The 23630-nt window shown below is 43.9% G+C and overlaps 1 protein-coding gene across 3 annotated transcripts in view; it reads right to left on the reverse strand.

Annotated features, from left to right (window-relative positions):
* LOC308620987 (synaptotagmin-like protein 2) overlaps nt 1–23630 on the reverse strand; it is a 99863-nt gene that overhangs the window by 40025 nt on the left and 36208 nt on the right. For all 3 annotated transcript variants that reach the window (XM_081240984.1, XM_081240987.1, XM_081240983.1), the window contains exons 2-4: nt 14459–14956; nt 4596–4747; nt 1899–2034 (exon numbers count right to left, since the gene is read on the reverse strand). In XM_081240984.1, the coding sequence (XP_081097110.1) occupies nt 1899–2034; nt 4596–4747; nt 14459–14559 (389 nt within the window). In that variant the 5' untranslated portion in view covers nt 14560–14956. The remainder of the gene's footprint in view (nt 1–1898; nt 2035–4595; nt 4748–14458; nt 14957–23630) is intronic.

Here is a 23630-nt window from a genome sequence, read left to right on the forward strand (position 1 = left end):
TCTGAGGTCACACGAGAAATGCAGCAAACAATGGAGATGCAAATGTGGACACTATATGCTCTAAGAGCAGTGGCACCTCGGTCCCTTAGGCCCTTAGAGATGAAACGAGTTCCTGGGAGAAGGACAGGAAGTCTGACCCAGATAAAAGAGTACAATGAGCTAAGTTTGTGTCTGACACCCCCAAATCTTCTCTTGTCCCCCTCTTCCCTCAGTCAGTCAGCGCTCTGGTGTCCCCATCAAACCCAGCTCTTAGGAGCTGCTCTCAGTTCCTTGAAGGGGAATCTAAATGCCTGTGTTCTCACTCCCAGAGTTTCTAATATTTAAGGTGTCCTCTTGCTGTATGGAAGGAAGGCAGGCCTTCATCCCATTAGGGAAGTTGCAGGCAGCTGGAACATGGGGAGTCACAAGGAGAAAGAGGTAACGTGTTCTCACATCCCTTCCTGAGCTCCGTGAAATACCTGTATGTATGTGAGAGCCCACATTTCCATTCATTGAGCAACTGCTATGCGCTATGAACTATGTGTTAGGAATTCTACATGTACTAGCTAATTAGAGTCTCAACAATCCTGCTAGCAAACTATTTCATTCCCATTTTACAGCCGAGGAAACAACGGCCCAAGAAGTTAAGTCACTTCTAGTGCAAGGTCACAGAGTCAATTCACAGCTACTGTTAAGGTGTTTCAACCGCTAGCTGACATGGCCTCTATAGACATAACAGAACATTACAAATCATCCTAGAGGGGAAATAGTGCCGCCTACCACCCAGGACAACAAAGCAAGTCCTCTCCAAAAGGGAAATGGATAAATAATGGGAAACAATAGAATCAGTATTCCATTATCCGTGTGACATAACTTTACTTATATTTGACTCTGAAATGCCAGTTGCTGCCTACAGTATAGACCCTCTCCCTCACCTGTAAATTATGTTGGAAACATCCCTATTCCCCAGGTACCTCAGCCTTGGATCCTGGATCACTGACTGTCCCACCAGCAAATTCACTGACTCCATTCCAGTTGGAGAAGCTGAATTGAGTTGTCTTCACTTAGGAAGTAGAGATAAAATGCAACTGCTCTCCCACCAAAGGGTAACAACTATACCGCCAAGGGACAGACACCAATGGGAAGATCCTTAAATACCTAAAAGCAAATCATCATGGTTCCAAAAGGTGTGTGGCAAAGTAACTCCATAATCAGCTATATCGCAGGAACCATGTACTGTACAAATGCACGTTTTGATTGGCCAGATGATAAAAATGTATGGAAAACACAAAAAATCAAGACTGAAATACTGAGGACAATCTGCATCCTTAAGAGACATCTATTGAGTGCCTACCATGTGCCAGGTAGTCTACATACGTTACCACTAATTCTCACCATAACCTTTCCTATATAGTATGATTCCTATTTATAGTTAGGAAAAGAGATTCAGAGAGATTAAATGACTTGCCCATGGTCAAATGGCTAATAAGTGGCATAGTCAGGATGTGAATTCATGTCTGCCTGGTTCCTGTGCTTGAGCTTCTTCTACTGCACCAAGCTGTTACAATTTGATCATCATCCATCTCTTTCCTGAAATGACTTATTCCCCAACATTCATTTTGGAGTACCTCTTCACTGACTCTACAGAGATATCCTTAGCACAAATAAAAAAACAGCTCTTGTTAGTGCTGGAAGAAATCACCACTTAACATTTTAGTTTTATTTACTATGCAGATCTGTTAGAAATTCTGGAAGCTGAGAAAGAGTACTGTGCAGGCTTTGTCCACATCAGGGCCCAGAATTCTCTCATACATGCCCCCTTCCCATGCCCATGAGACCTGTCTGGCATTTGCACTCATACAGCAGAACCAAGCCACGAATCCCACGTGCAGCAGCTCTCCCCATGAGCTCAGTCTCACCTTGGGTTTGCAGGCGCTACATCTTCTTCTGGCTCTTCTCCAACACCGGTTAGCTCTGGGGGGAGGAAAGCATCTTTGTTGACATTATTCACCCAGCTTTCCTTTGCCCTGTTTGCTCTGTCCTTACTCTGCTCAGCTGAAACAGAAAACGATAAAGACAAGAAGGTTATCTATCTCTTACCTCCACGACCTACAACTCTCATATCAGCTCTTATCACTGAAGGCTGGAACCCGAACGTCAGGCCTCCCCTGAGTGCCCAGGCAGTCACTAATGAGTCTGAGCACTTGGGATCAGAATTGCATCTGCAAGAGGAGTCAAAACACAAAGACCTGGGCTTCCCTGGTGGCACAGTGGTTGAGAGTCCGCCTGCCGATGCAGGGGACACGGGTTCGTGCCCCGGTCCAGGAAGATCCCACATGCCGCAGAGCAGCTGGGCCCGTGAGCCATGGCCGCTGAGCCTGCGCGTCTGGAGCCTGTGCTCTGCAACGGGAGAGGCCACAAGTGAGAGGCCCGCGTACCGCAAAAAAAAAAAAAAAAAAAAAAAAAAAAAACACACAAAGACCTGTATACAAGACCTAGTTATATTACTAAGTTGCTCTGAGGCAGAGGGTAAGTTTTTTGAGCTCTATGAGCCTAATTTTCCTCTTCTTAAAAAGAAGACACTTGTGAAAATTAAAAGAAATCATGCAGGACTTCCCTGGTGGCGCAGTGGTTAAGAATCTGCCTGCCAATGCAGGGGACACGGGTTCGAGCCCTGGTCCGGCGAGATCCCAAGTGCCGCAGAGCAACTAAGCCTGTGCACCACAACCACTGAGCCCGCGTGCCACACTACTGAGCCCATGTGCCACAACTACTGAAGCCCACGCGCCTAGAGCCCGTGCTCCACAATGAAGAGGAGCCCCCACTCGCCGCAACTAGAGAAAGCCCGCACTCAGCAACGAAGACCCAACGCAGCCAAAAATAAATAAATAAACAAACAAACAAACAAATAAATAAATAAAAGAAATCATATAATTAAAAAAAAAATTACATCTGCGAGAGAAGTCAGTAGATTCCCACGTTGTTACCTCCCTACAAGTATAGTCTCCGGAGAGCATGGGTGCACCTTTAAATGTGCAGAGATGACTAAAGCAAAATTCCGACTGCCCTAGGTGATTCTGACCTGAACTGGGGTCAGGACCAAATGTGTATGGCCAGGGGACGCTCAGGGCAGGGAGTCCTCACTGGGACAGACACACCATCATTACCAAGTATTTACTGAACAGCTACAATGGGCCCAACTTGAGGCTGGGCTCTGGGACACAAAGGGGAACAAATGCTTCTATTCTGGAATGTCCCTCTCCACTGCCTCCTCCTCCCCCAATCTCTACACATCCAAATTCTATATCTTCCTTAATAGCCAGCTCAGATGCCAGGGCCCCCTTAAAACCTCTGTGATCCCTCTTCAGGAGATAACCTCTTTTGCCTCTGAACACCCAGAACTCTTTACCTGAACCTCTTAGATAATTAGCATCAACTGAGAGATGACTGAGTGCCAGGCATAGTGCTGAGTCGTTTGCATGCATTATCCTATGAGGAGGTAATTATTTTCCAAGTTTACAGATTTGGAAATTGAGGATCAAAGGGTTCAAGAAACTTGCCTAAGGCCACATAGCCAGTAAGTGCCAGGAATACTTTCATCAGTGTTAAGAAGATGGAGCAATATAAGGGCTCCCAATTTCCAAATACTCACATCCACAGGTCTCTTTACACATAAGTCTATTTTCTTCAGCTGCAAACGGAGTCCACAGTACTAACTTGCACCCTTCAAGATTTCTGAAGGTCTGGGTGGTTTTGGAAATCAAGAGGGCTGTGAGCAATACGTAGCACATCATAAGAGGTCAGCCCTCATCTGTAAGGAGCATGGCTCTGAGTCCGAAAGACTGAAATCCCGGAGCTGTCATTTGCCAACTATATGACCTTGGGCAAGTTACTTCACTTCTCTGAACTTCACATACCCCACATATAGAATGGGGATAATAATACCTACCTTACAAGATTGCTACTACAATTAGAAATAAAAGGGACTAAACGCCTATCATATATTAGATACTGAAGAGGTGACAGCTATTTTCCTTACTGAGTACAGGCTAGAACTAGACAGTGGCTGTTCTTAGGGATAAAGGTTTATACTGGCTAGTGCAGAGTTAATTAGAGACAAGGTACCCAGTTAATATTTGATGAACTCAACAGAATTCTACAGAAGCCCTCAAAATGCTGTCTTTACAGTCCCTTAAATGATGTACTTTGTTTTTAAAGAAGTACCAGGTGTCAAGGTCATTGAACAGGGAGGCTAATCTCTTCCTGTCACCCTACTCAGGAGAAAAGGTGCTGAATTTTCAGAGTTAAAAGCCAAAGAAAGAGGAAGTGGCAGATCCCTTATAACCCCCAATTGTCTAGGCTACTCCAATTCAACATGGCATCTAAAGGGCTTCCCTCATCCTTCTTCACCACAGTAAGTCACTTAGCCCTGCCCTCATCCATCCAAACCCAGGGCAAGGAGATTACGACCTAGAGGACTATGCATGATGCAAAGCACACCCCTAAATGATTTCCGCTGCAGATTTCAGTAACGATTCTGACACCCTTCCTTTCTCCCAAGGACTCCTTCTCCCAAACAAATGCTGGCTCTAAATGTACTAGTCCAATCAACTCACCTGCTCCCTGGTGCCTCTTCTTTCCCATGGATGCTCTGATGATATCTGCTCCGTGGATTTTGTTTCTGTGCCTTTTTGCCTTGGCTTCATAAAACCATTGGCCACTCATATTCTTCAGCTCCTGGTCATCCTTAATTTTTTCAGGCAAATGTCTACAAAAGAAAAAAAGGCTTTGCTAAGAACCCACAGTAAATAAATCAGTTTATTATGACACTGCATAAAGAAATCTGTAAACATACAACCAAAATGAAGTTCTCAATATCTTACAAGATCCCACAAACCTCCCAGATGACCAGCAAATGCATGCTTTGACTGAAAGGTCAGAGAAGCCAAGGCCAACACTTTTTTAAAATTCAAAGATTTAAGCCATGATCCCCAGATGATGCCTGAAATTTCTCAAGAGCAAATTCACTTTTTGGCTGCAGGCTTGTTGTTCACTGTTCAAATGTAAATACCCCAGAGAAAAATGACATATTAAGCTTCCCTAAGCTTTGGTTTCCTCATCTTTAAAAAGGGGTTAATAATAGTAACCCACCTGATGGGGTTGATATGAGGATTAAATTAGCTAATGCATGCAGACCACCCTCTGCACATGCCTGGCACCTAATAAACACTCAGTGAATAACTGGTGAGGAAGTTATCGGCTCATCAGTTCTTGCCATTTCACTGAAATGAGCTTATCAGAGACTTTCCTGGAAGCTTGTAGGGGACAGTGCATGAGGTCCCTGGTTCTTAATGTTATGAATGAATTGAATTCAACAAGAAATGAATTCAACAAGACTGGCTGGGATCAGGAAAGATCATATTTATATGGGGTGGGGAGTGGAGGCAGACATAAATTCCATTTGTGCAGATACTGCATCTAAGTGTTCCACGTCATTCATGCTCACTGAAAAGTTAAAACCTAAAGAACAAACCAAGTACCACCCTCCTAAAATCTCCCTCATTTACAGTGGAGGGGAAAACACTGTTCTACATGACAAGTCTTATCATCTCTGCATCTCTCTATCCACGTCAATAAAATGAGAATCAAAAAATCTATCTTTTCTTTTTGATAGAGCTGTACTTACGATAAAGTGGAATAAAAGCCTTAAGGTGACTTTGAACTCTTGGAGGGTAATGTGTTACAAAAATCCAAGAGGGTTTTATGATTGTCATTCGAGCCAATACGCACGCTTCCTAAAGCAGCCAATCTAAGTGTGTTAGCCAGAGAACGTGTATGGCAGCCACACCCAAGGTGGTGGCAGGGCTGTGTGAGGGTTGCACGCAGGCCTGCCTGGGAACGGGGAAGGCAGGAGGGTCAGTTACCTGGGTTCTGGCAAGTACGTCTTCTCTCTCCCACGTGTGCCTGGAGAGACCTTTCCAGCCAGAGTCCCACTCTCTGCTGGAAACTCCCCTCCTCCCCCAGTTACCTAGAAAGAAGTGACCCTATGCCAAACATGTCCAATCACAACGCTTGGACACACCTTGTTGTGACAGCCCATCACCAAATCCAGACAGGGACAGTGTCTTCATTTCATGGTTCTGAATCACCAGAGAGGTCATGGTTCTTATAAAATGTTTCTAATGGTTTCCCATTGCCTAAATTTTCTGTTTTTTTTTTATTTTTACTGGAGTATAGTTGATTTAAAATGTTGTGTTAGTTTCTACTGTACAGCAAAGTGAGTCATAGATACACATATATCCCACACTGGTTATACAGAGTATTGAGTAGAGTTCCCTGTGCCATACAGTAGGTCTTTATTAGTTATCTCTTTTATATAGAGTAGTGTGTATATTTACAGTAGCCAGAACATGGAAGCAATCTAAATGTCCATCAGCAGAGGAATGGATAAAGAAGATGTGGTACATACATACAATGGAATATTACTCAGCCATAAAAAGAACGAAATAGTGTCATTTGCAGCAACATGGATGGACCTAGAGATTGTCATACTGAGTGAAGTAAGTCAGACAGAGAAAAACAAACATCATATGATATCGCTTATATGTGGAACCACTGTCTAGCTTTTCAGCACAGCAAAAAATCCACCCTGAGCTGCTGGTAGAGCTTTTACATTCTCTTCCCCAAAGGACCACATTCAAGTTCAATTCCAGAAAAGAGCAGTCCTTCCAGTTCTCCTTGACTAGACAGTGAGCCCCTAGGGGCAGGGCCTGTACTCAATATAGCTTTGCTTGGTGTCTGGAAAACAGTGGGTGTTTATTCAGTGCTTTTGGAGTGAAGGGATATCACATGAGGTCCCTGACCACCTGGCTTCAGGATACCTGTTCAGATTCATTTTCCAGCACTTGCTCCCATGCTCCCCCACGTGCCAGCACACTAGACCTCTTACTGATCTCCACACTGCTCTTACATGACCTCCGTATACATTAAGGGCAGAAAGGTGTGGCAGAAAGACTATGGGCTTTGATGTCTCCTGAAATTAGGTCCAACTCCTAGTTGTGACACTTCCTAAGTGTGATCTTTGGCAGGTTACTGAACCCCTCTAAGCTTCAGTCTCCTTGTTTATAAAGATAGGGGGAAATAAGACCTACTCTGCAGGACTTCTGGGATGATTAAATGCGATATTTACCTGAAAGTACCTAACAGTGCCCGGATCCTGGTAAGAGACCAATAAATGTGCATTCTCTCCAGATGTCTTTCCCTCACTTCTCTGTCCAGCACGTGGCCCCTCATCCCTCAGATCTAGGTAGCACCTCCCCAGGGAAGCCTTCCCTGATCCTTGAGGGCACCGTGTGGCTTGCCCTTCTCCGTGCTCCCACAGCTCCTCCACGACAGCACTCACCACGCTGTGTTCCAGTGACCTATTTGCACATCTGTCTTACACACTAATCTGTGAACTCTGCAAACTCCTTGAAGGCAAGGACTACCTCATAAACACCTTTGTAACACCAGCATCCAGCACGGAACCTGGCCAGAGCTGATACCCAGAAACTGTTGAGTGAATAAATCAGTTAACAAATAAATGCTCAGCAGCCAACCTAGTCTGAGTAAAGACAAGAGATAGGAGAGATCCTGTCGCTGCTGGGGTTAAGTGAACCACGCTCCATCCCAATGGCAGTGCCTCCTCCTAATGAGGCAGGCCACCTCATCTCTTGGTGGATTAGGGAAAAGCATGATGAAATACGGCATCAGCCACCATCGTGTTGAAGAAGACCACAAACCCTCATAGCATAACAACTCCCAGTTTCTCTTCATGAGATTATTTATTCACTTATCTTTGTTGTTCAACGGAAAGGCACTTTGTAAGGGTCCTTATGCAACTCTTGATCTGCTCCTGCCTAACTGACTGTCTGCAAGTCTCTGATCCCACTAAGCTTTCAGTGCACATGAGCCCGCGCCATGTGAGTCAGGCTTATTGAAGCACATGGCCCTTCATAGTAAAGCCGTTACAGTAAAGAATTGAGGTTGGGTTTCTGGCTCATTTCTTTTTTTTTTTTTTTTTTTTTTTTTGCGGTACGCGGGCCTCTCACTGCTGTGGCCTCTCCCGTTGCAGAGCACAGGCTCCGGACGCGCAGGCCCAGCGGCCATGGCCCACGGGCCCAGCCGCTCCGCGGCACGTGGGATCCTCCCGGACCGGGGCACGAACCCGTGTCCCCTGCATCAGCAGGCGGACTCTCAACCACTGCGCCACCAGGGAAGCCCTGGCTCATTTCTTTTAAAGTGTCAAAAGAATAGGAAATTCTTTCAAATTCAGTAAGTGCTATTTATATATCTCTTATCATGATAATCACTACTAGGGTAAGTCAATCTCTTTTTCTGGCTTAGTCATGTGGAATATTTTACAGATGAATCCGTATGTATGACATCAAAGCCCAAGTTTTATAAAGGTGTAGACTAAAAAAAGAAATCCGACCATCTAGGTGGTGCTGTCAAAATCTTCTCTGTACCTAGAGAATATTATGCTTAGTGAAATAAGTCAGACAGAGAAAGATAAATTCTGTATGATATCACTTACATGTAGAATCTAAAAAAATAATACAAATTAATGTACATGCAAAACACAAATAGACTCACAGGCATAGAAAACCAACCGGTGGTTACTAAAGGGGAGAGGGAATGGGGGAGGGGCAAATTAGGGGCACGTGACTAAGAAATATAAAGTTCTATGTATAAAATAGATAAGCAACAAGGATATATTGTACAGCAAGGGAATTATAGCCATTATCTTGTAATAACTTTTAATGGAGTATAATCTATAAAAATACTGAATCACAATGCAGTACTAATATAATATGAAACATAATATTGTAAATCAACTATACTTCGATAAAATAATTAAAATAAAAAATAAAATCTTCTCTACCAGCCCATATTGATCTCTTATTTTTCTTGAACTCTAATTGTACCAACCAAATTAGCACTTGATTCTCTCGTTGTTGTACCATTTAGTTGAAGTGGGAAAAAGGTAAGTTTCTTGACACACTTTTTACACCTTACCATCCTCTCCACACGTGCATGTTGTACTTAGTAGAGAGCTAAGGATAGAGACGATGCTCAATAAACACCCATGGGCTGCTGCTGGGCAGAAGTGAAGGCAGAAGAACACTCAACCCAGAGAAGACACTGTCCAGTTGGTCCTCCAGGCAGAACATGCTGGCCACACCTCATTCTTTCAGCTAATACATACAAAGCATGTGTTCGGTCCTGGGCCTCACGCGTGGCACTTAACATGCATCATCTCATTTAATCCTTACAATTTCACCATGATGTACAAAGAACTCAGTCAATTGCAAAAGATGGCCATCCTGCTTTCTCTGTATGGTAAAGGCCATATCTGCTCATTTTTTCGTTCAACAGTTCATTAATTCCCTATCGTATACCAGGCATATGCTTGGAATTGTACATAAAAAATTTAGTCCACAGCCCTAACTGCTAACATCAACTCCTGCGGTGCAGAGAGAGTGTGAGCACTTTCAGAGGAAAGCCAGAAGAGCAGTGGTGCCCTTCATCCTGCGTTCAACATTTTTCCTGCTTGTACTCACATAGCACACCCCGGCTTCTAGCTATTCATCATGATGAAGCAAAGGCCTAACATCATAGGCAGGACCTGGTCGATATTATCTGCTCAGCTGTGCATAATAAGAATCAGCAGACTGGCCAGAGAGGTTGATTGATCCATTCCCAGATTTTTCTTTTTTAACCTTTCAGTATATTCTGGGCAAGATGGTTAGACTATGTGATTTGAAAGTACTCTTAGATGTCTGTTTTGAATGAGAGAATGTTTGTTTTGAATGGACCCTAGATAGTTACAAATGGCCTCACTTTAGGGACGAAATGAGGCCCAGAGAGTTTAAGAGGTTTGCCCAAGGTCACACAGAGCTGGGACCAGAAGCCAGCCTGAGTCCTAGCTGACATTCTTTCCACTGTCCCATCATCCTGCCTGAGAGAGCCAAACATGATTTTGATGTCTAAGATGGCTATCACACTTCACTCTTTCGACAAAGGCATTCAACCTTTGATAGAGAATCTGAAAACAAACACGTGAAAATGAAATAAATTGCAAAAGTTCTTTACAGCGGAAAACAAGAAGAAACGTGCATCACTTGTGCTGTGGACACACCACAGACCCCCACAATCTGCTGTGAAGCAGCACAGTGTGTGGGAAGCACAGGCTTTGTAGTCGGATAAGCAAGGTTTCAATCTTACAGGGCACTTAACCTCCTCCACTCTATTTCCTCCCCCTTGTTGAGTGGGTTCAGCTACACTGCTGTGCGGATGAAAGGGGAAAATGTGAAGCTCTGTGTACAGTGTCAATCCTGGACAAATGTTGGTTCCTTTCCCCTTCGCTTTCACAGAAAATGCCATCGGAGGTCCTAGAAAGCAGTTCTTCAATGACAACTGCCTTTGTTTAAAAGAAAGTAGGTCTTAAGGCAGCAGCTGAGGATCATAAGATGCGGTCGTGGTTGAGATGGTGTCTACTGCAAGAACGCCCATCACCCTAGATGTGGTTGTGTGTTTATGGGATGGGGGATGTGGTGCTGGCGGTGTACAGACACACAGCGGCAATGATTTCCTGCTGGCAGTGTGATGCAAAGCACAGGAAATACCACCTCTAGAGTGTGTCACTTTCAAACCGTAAGAGACTAAAGTTACATCTATGTATGTATGGTGGTGTTTCTTTAAAAAAAGGAGGACAGAGAGGGAGGAGGCAGCGGGGAGAGAGAAAAAGAATCCATCCTGATGTCTGCTTCACTGCTGGTTTGTGAAATGTCTCCAGCTGGTAGTTAGGAAAGCAAGCTGGGTAGTGAGGCATGGTAATAACTGGGCCTAGCACTGTGGTACAGGTAGGGAGGCAGCATGAAAGACAGTGACCTGGAATTGCTTTCTTCTAACAGAACCCCCGAGATACCACAGTTGATATTCCCTTGGGTTCAAATCCACATTCTACCATTAACAGGTTGAGTGATTTGGAAACTGGATGCTTCCCCTGTTTGACACTCATTTTCTCGTCCATGAAATCAGGATGGGAGGTAGCATAAAGGATAAATCATCTCCAAAGTGCCCTGAAAGAGCTTGGATGTGAACAAGTCAAAGCACTGGATAAATCAGGAATGGCAAACAGACTTCAATTTAAATCCAACTCTCATCAACAGCCATATTGAAAAGGACTCTGAGGCAGTGGCTGGTCTTAGTGGGCAGCAGTGCTATAATCCATTAGTAATGTCCTCACGGCTCCAGGAGGGTTATACTCCAAAGCCCATAATGAATTAGCATTTGAAATAGCAGTCTGAATTTTAGTGGCAGATTTGCCTTTCTAATGATGTTTTGCTTAGGCTAATATTAGAATTATCTAATTTATGTTTCTAAAGCCATATACTAAATTGGAGGAGGACTGGGGCATTGTGAAATCACGTTAGGGAAACAAAGTTGAGATTTTAAATTTGCGATTGATAATCCATTAGATGGTTAAATGGTAAATTCCTTGAGCACTGGGACCATGTTTCAATTACCCTAAAATTCCTTCCATTTGTTCAGAGAAGTTCCCTAGACTTAATGAGTACTCAATTAAATTTCACTGTATTAAATAGTTGAGAGTTTTAGGAGTAATTTTCTTCTAAGGAATCAGACCACTGACCAGAGAATTCTGTCCTTTTTTAGAGGCATAGGTGGAGTGGTGAATAAGGGAATTAAAATGTATCAATCACCTACTGTGTGCTAAGAAGATTAAGAATTATCTTACTTAATCCTGACTGTAATTCTTTGAGTTTGGTACTAGGGTCATTCCCAGTCTCTGAGTTGAGTCTCAGGGAGGTCAAGTAACTTGCTGAATGAACCATAGTTTCAATGGTGAGGACAGGATTCAAATTCACTAAGTTTTGACTCAAGGTCCACGCGAGGGCCCTTACTGTTCTCCTGAAAAAGCAATACCAGTGTGCAACATGGGGCAGAAGGAAAAGCAGCAGACCAAGAGCTTTTCTTACCATGGTTTTGGCACTGACTAGCTGTGTGACCCTGGGAAAGTCACTTCCCCTCTCTGGGCTTTTCCTTCATTATCTGTAAAGTGACTGATATGGACCCAAAAAATCTTTCCAGAGCTGTCAGGCTATCACTCTGATGGAAGAGCTAGAGACAAACAGCTGTGGGATGGTGACAGGGCTGAAAAGCAAAAGCCCATGGAATAGCATTTTCAGAGACCAGAAACCTAGTCATGGTTCCACCAGCCCAGGAGCAGACAGTCTCAGAACCAACCCAGGTTCCGTCAGTCCTAAAGCAAAGGGTGCCAGAGCTCCATTCCTTTTGTGTGGAGCAGGTTACAGCCTCTGTCAGTGTCCATAGGCTATGGGCCTCATGCCCATCTGTGCCCCCCGCACACAGTCACTCAGTCCTGGACCTGCCTGTGGCCAAGTCCACATGAGCTGCTTGGTGCCTAATTAGGAAGGCCCCCAGAATGGTAACAGTAAACAGGACTTGACTCACACCAGATTTTCACCACCCCAAGCCTTCTTCCTATCAGTTTACAAAAGCAAGAAACAAGGGCAGCACCAGCAGCAGCTTCCGAGGCATCCTCAGAAACTGTGCATGGAAGGAGAATCTGCAAAGTCCCTGCTACAAACGGACTCACAGCGTTCCTGCTGTGGCTGTAGACTGGCTGGCACTAGTGGCTACACACACACCCCTTACAAGGCCCAGTTCCAGGCAGAGCTTTGAATTTTTAAGTATATTTTCAGCAATTACTGTAGATGCCTGAGAAACACCTCCACTCATCTCATACAGAATCACAGAACTACAGGGAAGACCCAGCAGCCTGGAATCTCTGGGGCCAAGTAAATACAGAAGGGAGGGAGAATGAATCTCTCTTCGTAACCTGGCTAGATAGAGGTAACAGAATTACAGACCACACGTAAGGTCTTGTAAGTGGGAGGAATCAAAGATCGCAGCTCGCCAGGATTCAGAGTCCCCACATCCTGAGGCAGGAAGAGGCACAGGACCCAGTGCAATCCCAGCTCCACTGCCTTCTTTCCCTTCCTCTCCATCTTGTCTTCCGAGAGACTAAAGGAATTCCCATTTCCCACTATGCTTGAAAAATCAACTAATATTTTCTCTGTGCTGCCCCCTCCCCTTCTTTCTAAAATGGGTCTAACAGTCTTCCCAGGATGTCTTGTCTGCTATAGTTTTCTTAGGGAGGGGAGGTGGAGTTAGTGAATGAGTACCTGAGGGCCAGGATTTAGTTCTCACTTCCGACACCTACGGACTACATGAGCTTGGGTGAGTCACCTGACCTGTCTCAAGGTCAATTTCCTCACACATCAAGTGGGTGTAATTACATCCCACCCTGCACCCCCAACTGCACTAGTGTTGTGAGCTCAGAAGAGATAAAAGTCATGTAAGCTCCTTGCAATCTGTTAAGCACTATCGATATATGAATTATTGTTAGTAGCCATAGTCAGACACTTCGGAGTGCTTGAAGTGAATTTCAGCATGTTCTTTTATAAAGCACCCATGTTCAAATTAGGGTCAAAATATGGATAACGAAATATGGGCACAAATAACTCCATTATTCATGATCCTGCTATCCTAAGAAGTAACAACAGGGCTTATGTTCCTTTTGAATAACTCCTAGGTTGGGGATCATGCAGTTAATATAACTAACTCACATTCAGGAAACCTTTCACTGCCTTCAAGGCCCCAGATTACAAAGGCAATGGATGGCAGGGCTTGGACTCAAGCCCACTTCTTCAGCATTCTGACCTCATGCTCCTCCAACCCCGCAAGTGAGTGAAAGTGGCGGGAATGTTGATGTGGAACATTTGGGTTCCTCCCAAAGTGGATAGTGTGTCAAAGTTGCCACTCCTTCTTATGGAACACAAATAAAAAATTGGCTCAGTCAGAACTAATTTCAATTGCTGTTGAAATCAATTCAAACATTTCTGAAGATGTGCAAAAATGTGAGCTACTTCTCAATTTATTTTCTTCTGAAAACTTTAGAAATTAAAAAATTTTTCTAATTTCATACATGATCCATTTTTAAGTAGATTCAGTTAAAAAAGTGGATATATATGTGTGTGTTTATATCTATATCTATATCTATATCTATATATATATATATATATAGAGAGAGAGAGAGAGATAGATGTATGTAGGTGTTTGTATACATTATTTCATTTTTAATCCAGTGTTTAATAAGTTAAAGGAGTTTAGTTAGGTTTTTAATCAAGACTATTTCTGGCAGGAGTCCTATGGGATAAATTAAGAGATACGGAGGAGAAAGTTCTGTCCAGGAAATAAACTTAAAATTGGAATCCGTTAAGTCAGGCTCCAAGTCAGAACTACCACTTAAGGTTGAGGAAAGAAAAGTGTCCCATCTTCTTACAGACTGCCCATCCTCCACCCATGCCCGAGGACCAGTCCGGCCTCTTACCTGACTCTCTCCTCTTCAGCACTCTTCAGGGCAGCATCCCGCTGCAGAACCTTCATGATAGCCTCTTGCTCCTCCTCTGTCAGGAAGCTTAAGTCGATCATTTTGAAACGTGTACACAAAAATGACAGCAACAAATATGGCTTAAAATTCTCAAAGCTAAACAACAGTTACTGTAGCCCAGATGATTAGAAGGTGCAAAAACGAAATGAAACGATATCTTGTTCAGTTCTTCAGCAAAAGTCTTCTATTGGCTAGGCAAAAGTTTTAGGTGGCTGATAGCAAAATCCTCAGCGCCCTTTCCCTCAAGGAAGCAGTGGTCTGTGGGATGATGTCAAGAAGAGGCTCTCGGGATGCTGCATTCCTTGCCAGACAGGTCACTTATACCTACAGCGGCATTCCTGCTCACGCCCCCTCTCCTGGACCAGTCTGAGCACAGTATATTCTCCTTCCGTCCAACGTCAACTTGATGAGAGGCAACAGCATCTGAGCATCACCTACCTGCAGAATCGTGAGATAGTGAACACCACACAGTGAGAGGCAGTTCCTATAAGCATTGCTCATTATTTTAGGATTTAAAACACGTCTGGGGGGAGAAAACTGACCATGTGAGATGGTGTCTGAGATCCGGGAAACCAGTTCTGCCAGCTTCTTGAGCAAATAGAAAATGGGTCATGAAACATGCTTCAACTCAATTCCGGACCGCCAAGATGGAGAGCGCACAAAAACGCCTGTCAATGTTTAACCATCCACAGAGGGAAGAGATGGTTGCAAAAGGAAGTGGTTCTCTCCGAAAACTCATGGGATGCTAGGCTAAAAGGTCACGCTAAAGGTCAGGAAGACCAGGGAGACCTTATTCCAGTTGTCAAGTGATTACCGGTAGGAAACTAGAAATAAAAATTCAAAAATGCTCACTTCTTCTTGCATAGGGACATTCCACTAGAGTATATCTGTGCTCCGCAATGACAAGAGAATTTAGTATTAGGTAGAGGTAATCTGCACAACAATGGGAATTGTTATACTCCACTTAGTCCCACCTCTAACTTTTGCTCGATCTGGAGGCAACTCACCTAGCTTGTCTCCCTTCATTTCCAAGGAGAAAGAACACTTACTGGTGTTGTGTATATAATCTGGGGGAATGGAAGAGGCAGAATTTCAAAACTCCTCAACATTCAAAGTGAGCATTTTTGTGTAGAACCATGGGCAAGAATCGTATTTTCTTTGAGGCATTTTAAACCCATGAGCAGTGAGAAGAAGATGAGACCTACAGAATGCCACAGCCAGGTGGAACTTCAGAGATTACTCCAGGATCGGGGCCCTTTACTAAGCACAGTACTGCATACACAGTAGACACTAAAAAACATGGGTTTAGTAAATTTTAAAGCAGCCCTACTTAAGAAAATACAGTGTGTACACTAGTAATTTTTATGAATAAATTTTTTGCTCTTTGGCAAAACAATTACTAAGAAGTACTCGCACCACTACTTGCTAACTACAAACCACTAGGTAAGTTACCTAACCACTCTGAGGCTCAGGTTTCTCATTAGGACATCCCTCGAAGGTTGTCAGGATTAAATGAAATAATGAATATAAAAGAGCGCATATTTTGCATCCTGTACCAAAAATAGCTAAAAATATATTCTAGCTTCCTTTCTGAGTTCACACTTTTGTCCCATCCAGCTGGTAAGAGTGTACTGGTTACATAATTTCCTTTTCTCTTTTGTATCTTTCTGATCTCCCCCATGAAGCTTGGACTTCATAGGCAGGTACTCAGGTGACCTTTATTTTATCTCCCTGTAGCTCTTTGCATATTGCCCACAGTGATGACTCAAATAAATATTAAGACAACACTTCACACTTATTTTTTTTAATTTGCATGCACTTGCATATGTTACTGCCTGCTTGTTTGTCTTGAAAAACAACTCATCCTTCAAGATGAAAGTCACCACCTCCAGGAAGCCTTCCCTCACTCCCATAGCCAGAGTTAAATGCTGTAGTAGATTCGATTATTCCTAACTCTTCCCTTCCTCCCTGAAACAGAACTATAAAATCATGTTGCCACTACAGTAAGCAGAGTATTCATCCCTATCTTTCTGGTGGTGGGATTGGCCTGTGACTTACTTTGGCCAATGGAATGTTATAAATGTGATGCAAGCATAGTCTGTGGATGTGCTTGTGTGGTTTGGCTTGGCTTCTTGTACTCTGGCCATAGACCACAAGAAGAGCTTGCCCCAGGTAGCCACTGCCTCTTCAGTCAGGGTCTCAGAAAAAGAGATACAAGAACAGACCAGAACCTCATCCACCTGAAGCAGGGCCACCTTAGCTGGACTGTAGGTATTGAAGCAAGAAGTAAATATTTTTTGTTGGAAGCCACTGAGGTTTGGGGTTGTTACACAACACTTTTGTAGCAGGAACTTGACTAACACAAAAACTTTCTCCTCCACCTACGTATCTCCAGTTATAATTATCTGTCTGCTCTCCATCTCTCCCATCTGACTGTGAGTCTCTCAATGTGAAGAAATAAGTGAATGAGTTGGGACTTCCCTGGTGGTGCAGTGGTTAAGAATCCGCCTGCCAATGCAGGGGACATGGGTTCGAGCCCTGGTCTGGGAAGATCCCGCATGCCATGGAGCAACTAAGCCTGTGCACCACACTACTGAGCCTGCACTCTAGAGCTCACGAGCCACAACTACTGAGCCCGGGTACCACAACTACTGAAGGCTGCACGCCTAGAGCCCATGCTCCGCAACAAGAGAAGCCACTGTAATGAGAAACCTGTGCACCGCAACAGAGTAGTCCCCACTCACCACAACTAGAGAAAGCCCATGCTCAGCAATGAAGACCCAACACAGCCAAAAATAAATATATAAATAAATTAACTTAAAAAAATAAAAGAAATAAGTGAATGAGTAAATGAATTAGTGAACCTAATCCAAATAGACAACTTCACCAGGGGATGGCTATCTCAATTCTTTTATGCACAGTAGCTTTCTTTCATGTGCAGTAACTTCCTTAGATCTCAAAGGCTGGCAAGGAAATAGATTCAGGCCACATTCTTGGAAACATGTCCCTCATGAGGCATCACACTGCCTCCCAGGTTCAATGGGAGGTTGTTTTTAAGTTCAATGAGTTGAGGACAGGAAGAGAACAAAGGAGAAAAACAACTTAAATTTTCCAGCAGTGGTAATTGGCAGGGGGGGCTAAAGGGAGAAATGCTGGTTTCCACACCTTCAAATAGGACTATAAGCTAACCAGTGCTTCTGTGTAAAAGCTTCTAGGGTTAAGTTTTTCCTAAAAATAGGCTATTTGGTGAGGCAAAGGGCAATGTCCTTATTTTACAAAGAAGTGAAGGGCTCGAACCCTTGACTCCTAATTGGGTAGCGGGGAGTTACTACCCAGCCAGATCGTAGGAAAGCCCTCAGATGGTAATCAAGCCTCTTCAGTACCAGGTGCCCCCCCAACTCCCAATATTCTGGATGATATCTATCATGAGAGCTAACCAATTTCATTCATTCATTCAACAAACATTTATAGAGAGCCTGTTATGTGCCTGACACTGTTCTAAGCACTGGAGATACGGTAATGAATAAGACATTAAAAACTTCCTGTCCTTGTAGAGTGTATATGTCAGTTGGAGGGGATAATGATCAAACTAAATAATAAAAACATAAATAAAAAATAAAAACAATTATGTAACTTTTGGGAAGGTGATAAAAGCTCTGGAGGAAAACAAAGCTGGGAAGGGAATAATAAGGTGAGGGGCATTGGAGTTGTACGGAGAGTGGCTAGGGTAGGTTTCATTGAGAAGATGATATTTGAGCAAAATCTTGCCAGAGATGAGGGAACGAGCCACGCAGGTATCAGAGGGTCCTGAGGTGGGAGTTTATTTGACATGTTCAAGAAACTTCAAGGGAGCCAGTGCTGGAAGGCCAGTGTGCCAGGAGGAGAACAGGTCAGAAAGGGTCTTTCTGAGCAGGTCAGAAAGGAAATAGGTCAGACTGTATCGGGCTTTGCAAGGACTGTAAGATTTCTGCAGCAGCAATAAGGGAAGGCAGAAAAAAAAGAAGGTAATAAATATTTACTGGGCACCTCCTAACGCCTGGCACTTTACATATATCATCTCATTGGATCCTCACAAAGATCTGAGGGAGGTATTTTGTTACCTTTGTTTTTCAAATGAGGACCATGAGGCCCAGGGAGGTGTTTGCCACCAAGCTTGTGTGTGGTGGTGCTGGCATTTGCCAGTGGCTTTGTTAGAATAGGTCACCCCGATATTGACATCTCATTTAATTCTCCCCTGCACACAGATCCTCAAACTGAGGAAGCAGAAAAACGCTCTTCTGTCTGGCTGTGGACCCTCATTCTCTGCTTAAGCATAAAAGAATCTCTGGCCCAGAGCTGGCTGTCAGCATGGAGGGAACCTCAGTGCAAAAATTCGGGAGGGATGAATCTTGGCAACAGGGATGCCTGACGTGTTTACAGAAGGAGTAGCTCCCGGGATGAGCGAACAGTTCTCCTAAGGTTCAGCCCTCCCTCCCATCCTCCTCATGCTACTGAATATGAATATGACAAAGCCATATTTCCAGGCTTAAAACCCTCCACCAACTTCCCACTGTCCTCTGGCTAAGGCTCAAAGTCCTTATGTGGCCTGTAGGGCTCTCCGTGAACTCACACCTGCTTTCTTCTCCAAGCTCTTTTCCTGCCCCACTGAACATTTTCAGCTCCTTTTGCCTTCAGGCCTTTGCATATGCTTGTCCTGGCTCCTAGAGTACTCGTTCCTGAGAAAATACCTCTTGGGTCTCAGGTGAGATGTCACTTATTGCACAGAAGCCTTCCCCATCCTCCCAAGGCCAGGTTAGGTGCCCCTCTGAAGTGCTCCATGAGCACCTAACTTCTCACTCAGGATACTCACCACACCATCTCCAATCCCATCTACTCACATCTGTCCTCCACTAGTTTATGTGCAAGGCCAGGGCCTCTAAGTGCTTTGTATACCCACCCAGCACCTGCCACTGTGGCACCCATCTACGTACTAGGCACTCAGGTATTTCATACGTGAACATGGGTGGAAGGGGACTGAGCTTCCACTTCCCCCTTAACACGAACCTGGCTCTAGGGTCCATCATTGAAAAAGCAGGTCCACGTTACTCACTAGGTTCCAGCTCCAGGTCCTTCACATGACTGTCTGGTTTAAATAAATTACATGACTTCTCCAAGCCTCAGTTTCCTCACCTGTATGATGGGTCTCTTCACTCCTACCTTCCCTTCCTTATGGAGATACTGTGAGGCACTGGTGAGAAGGAAGAAAGTGTCGAGGACAAGCAAGGAATGAGCAGCAATAGGAACAGCGGCTAAAAGGGAAATGTGAGGGCTCCAAATGCAAAGTGTGCTTAATTCAAATTTTCCTTGCGTCATTTTGAAATGCATAGAAATACTGAATGACAATGTTGTATAACAGGAACTATCATAGTACTGTAGGCCAATTATACTTCAAAAACAAACAAACTCACAGAAAAAGAGATCAGATTTATGGTTACCAGAGGTGGGGAGTGGGGAGAGGGGCAATTGGAGGAAGGCAGCCAAAAGGTACAAACTTCCAGTTACAAGATAAATAAACACTAAGGAGGTAACGTACAACCTGACAATTATAATTAACACTGCTGGGTGTTAAATATGCAAGTTGTTAAGAGAGTGAACCCTAAGAGTTCTCAACACAAGGAAAAACACTTTTTCTATTTCTTTAACTTTGTATCTACATGAGGTGACGGATGTTCACTAAACTTACTGTGATAATCACTTCATGGTGTATTTAGGTCAAATCATTATGCTGTACACCTTCAACTTACACAGTACTGTATGTCAATTGTATTTCACTGAAACTGGAAGAAAACAAACAAACAAACAACATATTTTGCATGTGTCAGCCCTGCTATGCCACATCTGTAAAAGCCTATACTCTTCTCTTTGTCAGCTGTCCAAAAGACCCCAACAGTTGGCGTTTGCTTTTGATGGCAGCAAAGAGAAGAGCTAGGCTTGCAGGCTTAATCTCCAACATTCTGCCAACCAAACCCAGGTTAAAGTCTGATTAACAGCAGCATTCGTTCCCCCAACTCTCTCTGCACCTTCTCCTTTCCCAGATGGCTGCTGCTGTACCAAAGCCTGTGGACCTCAAGGAAGGGGAGGAAATCTTAAGTAGTGACTCTCACATGAGAGGTTTTCAGAAGAGAAGCAAATTGTTCTGACAGCCCCATGACATCTCAACAGTCTGAAAGGAAGACCAGCGTTCATGTTCTCCCTGAGTCTGCTTTGTTGAGAGAAAGATGAACTTCCTCCTTCCCTCAGGGGTTCCTCACATGATGTTTTCTAAGCCTCTCACCATCTTGGTCATTTTTCTCTGGGCTGAAAAGTGAGCAGGTGGCGTTAAGATCCTTCATACACAGGAGGTCAGTTAATCACTCTGCCCACCCAGTACGGCAGGTCTTCTCCACATCGTGCAGATCACACTGGGCTCGAGGAGTTAAGTAACTTGTCTACAGTCGCTCAATCAGAATGTGATTTGAACCCAGGGCTGTGAGATTCTAAAGCTGCCGCTTTTAATCTTTCATTACACCCCTCCCCCCTTATTCTCTGAGAAGTCACACAGCTAGTTAGGCACGAAGATGAAACTAGACCCCCAGGTGTCCTGATTCCCAGCCCAGTCCCGTTTTCACCCAGCTGTCCCTCCTTCTGGATGCCCTACTTTCTTCTTTGTCATTTCGTATGAGTGAATTGCACTGGCCCTCAACGCACAGCATGCTCTGCAGAACTTGTCAGCAACAGGAAAATGATTGGGCCCTTTGGGTTTGTTTTACGGATAGACACGGAAAAGAAGACAAGCATGGAGAGAGGAAAAAAGGCACCTGTGTCAATATGCGGGTGTTTATATGTGCTCATTAGACTCTGAGAATGGTAGCAATCCCAGGAACCAGAAACTATCACTAAAAGAAGTTTCTTCAGGGCTTCCCTGGTGGCGTAGTGGTTGAGAGTCCGCCTGCCGATGGAGGGGACACGGGTTCGTGCCCCGGTCCGGGAGGATCCCACATGCCTCGGAGCAGCTGGGCCCGTGAGCCATGGCCACTGAGCCTGCGCATCCGGAGCCTGTGCTCCGCGGCGGGAGAGGCCACAGCAGTTAGACGCCCGCATACCACAAAAAAAAAAAAAAAAAAAAAAAAAAAAATTTCTTCAGATGTGTTTAAACTCAATCAGAATGTTGTTGTTGTTGTTTTTAATAGAAATGTGTTTTTGTGAACAGCAAACTTTGTCCACAGCACTGTCAGGAAACAATGCTATATGAATATTTTGTTTCTGCATGGTCTCTGCTTTCATCAGTCTACTAAAAAACATGTAAATTACTCAATCTAATGTGTTGCCTAAATTGGGTTTCTTGAGAGGAAAGAACAATTGTCTTGTGACTGGTTCAAAGTAGCTTCTCAAAAACAACCTGAGTTGAATGAATAAATAAAATGAACAAATGAAATGAACCTAGGAAGAAGTGAACAAATGAAAAAATATAGATGGAATAAGAAAGAATAATTTATCCAATAAGTTTCTGTTTTATTTTTCACAGAGGAACAATTGAAAGTCAAAACTGACAGGCACCGCAAGATACAAAGCTTTCACTTTTGTGAGGATTCTTACAAAAGTGGAAGAAATTTTTCTACTTCAGTCACCTCCTTCAGCCCTGGGGCTGACGCAACTGACAGGTAACATTTCCTTAGGTGATCTCAAACTAAGGATGAAGAAAGTGCAGAGAAGGAAAGACTACTCAGATGTGACAATGCTCCCTACACCTTAATCTCCTCTTCAAACCTAATGATAATGTCTCTGGATTTCTAGAAACCTCACCTTCTGCCATTCCTAGGCAAGTTTAGCCTTATGGTACCCATAGGAATCAAAGAGTTTAGTCAAGGGTAAGAAAATGGGCCACGCGAAGAAGACTATCACACACAACCTACCTTCGTACAGGTACTATGTCGAGTACTAATAAAGGAGGCACAAACCAAGTGTCAGGGGCCACGGGGATTTAGGAAGGAGATCAAATGAGGAGAGCCTTGGAGGCTGAGAAGAAGGGAGTGGGCATTCTGGGCAAGTGCACTGGCCATGAAACCATGAAGGTAGGGTGTTCAAAAAGAAGGCTGGTAACTGGAGTGTAGGGTACAAGTGGGGAAACAGTATCTGGGGTCAGACCTTGAGGGGCCTGAAATGCCAAGGGAGGGAACTGGAACTGGAATTTTTTACATTTTTCAGTCTCGATAAATGTGCCTGAACTACCCTTTTAATCTGTATTGTCTTGGAATATCAGGATTTCAAAAGATAAAAACAGTAAAGAGAAAGGAGCTGGGGAAATGGGTGGCTGAAAATTCATATTAATCTTCACACTTGGGCTGACAACTCAAATCTAAAAAAAGGGATGACAACCTACAAAAGGGATGACTTACAACACATCCAGGAGATTTAAGACAGTATAACAAGGTTCATCGGACATCGCACAGAGCTGCTGTAAAAGCCAACACAGTCATGGGCTCTTATTGGTTACACAGCTTGGGAAGCACCTGGAGCCCTGCCCCAGTTCAAAATGCCAGATGGAAACTTCCTCTCCCTTTGCCATGGCAGCATACACCACAGATCTCAACTCTGGAAGAGATTAGGTCGTATGTCCCAAACGTTGGAATAGTGTACACCGTCTCTGCCCTTAGAGAACTTATATTCCAGAAGGGAAGACAGATATTGAACAAGCCTGAGAAGTCCTACAAAACAGAAGAGCAGGGTGCCTTAAAACTTTTAACCAGGAGGCTTATAATGTAGTTTCGGGGGGCCAGGGAAGGCTTCCTTGAAGAACTGATCTCTGTCAATGGTCAACTCTATAGTGATATCTAAATTGGGAGTTCTACCACTTGAATCAAACTTATCATTGCTTGTATCAAAATATGGCTGATGAGCAGCAGATTCCCAGACATTGCTTAAGACCCACTGAATCAAGATCTTCAGGGACAAGGCCCAGGAATCTGCATTTTCTAAAATGTTCCCACAGGATGAAGATGTTTGGCCAGGTTTGGCAATCACAGCTATAAAGGATTCCCAATAGGTCAGAAATGGCTGACGACTGGTTAAAGAGTACAGCAAAATTAAGCATGTT

This window comes from Mesoplodon bidens (assembly GCF_964165515.1).
Source record: "Mesoplodon bidens genome assembly, chromosome: 7".
NCBI lineage: Eukaryota > Metazoa > Chordata > Mammalia > Artiodactyla > Ziphiidae > Mesoplodon > Mesoplodon bidens.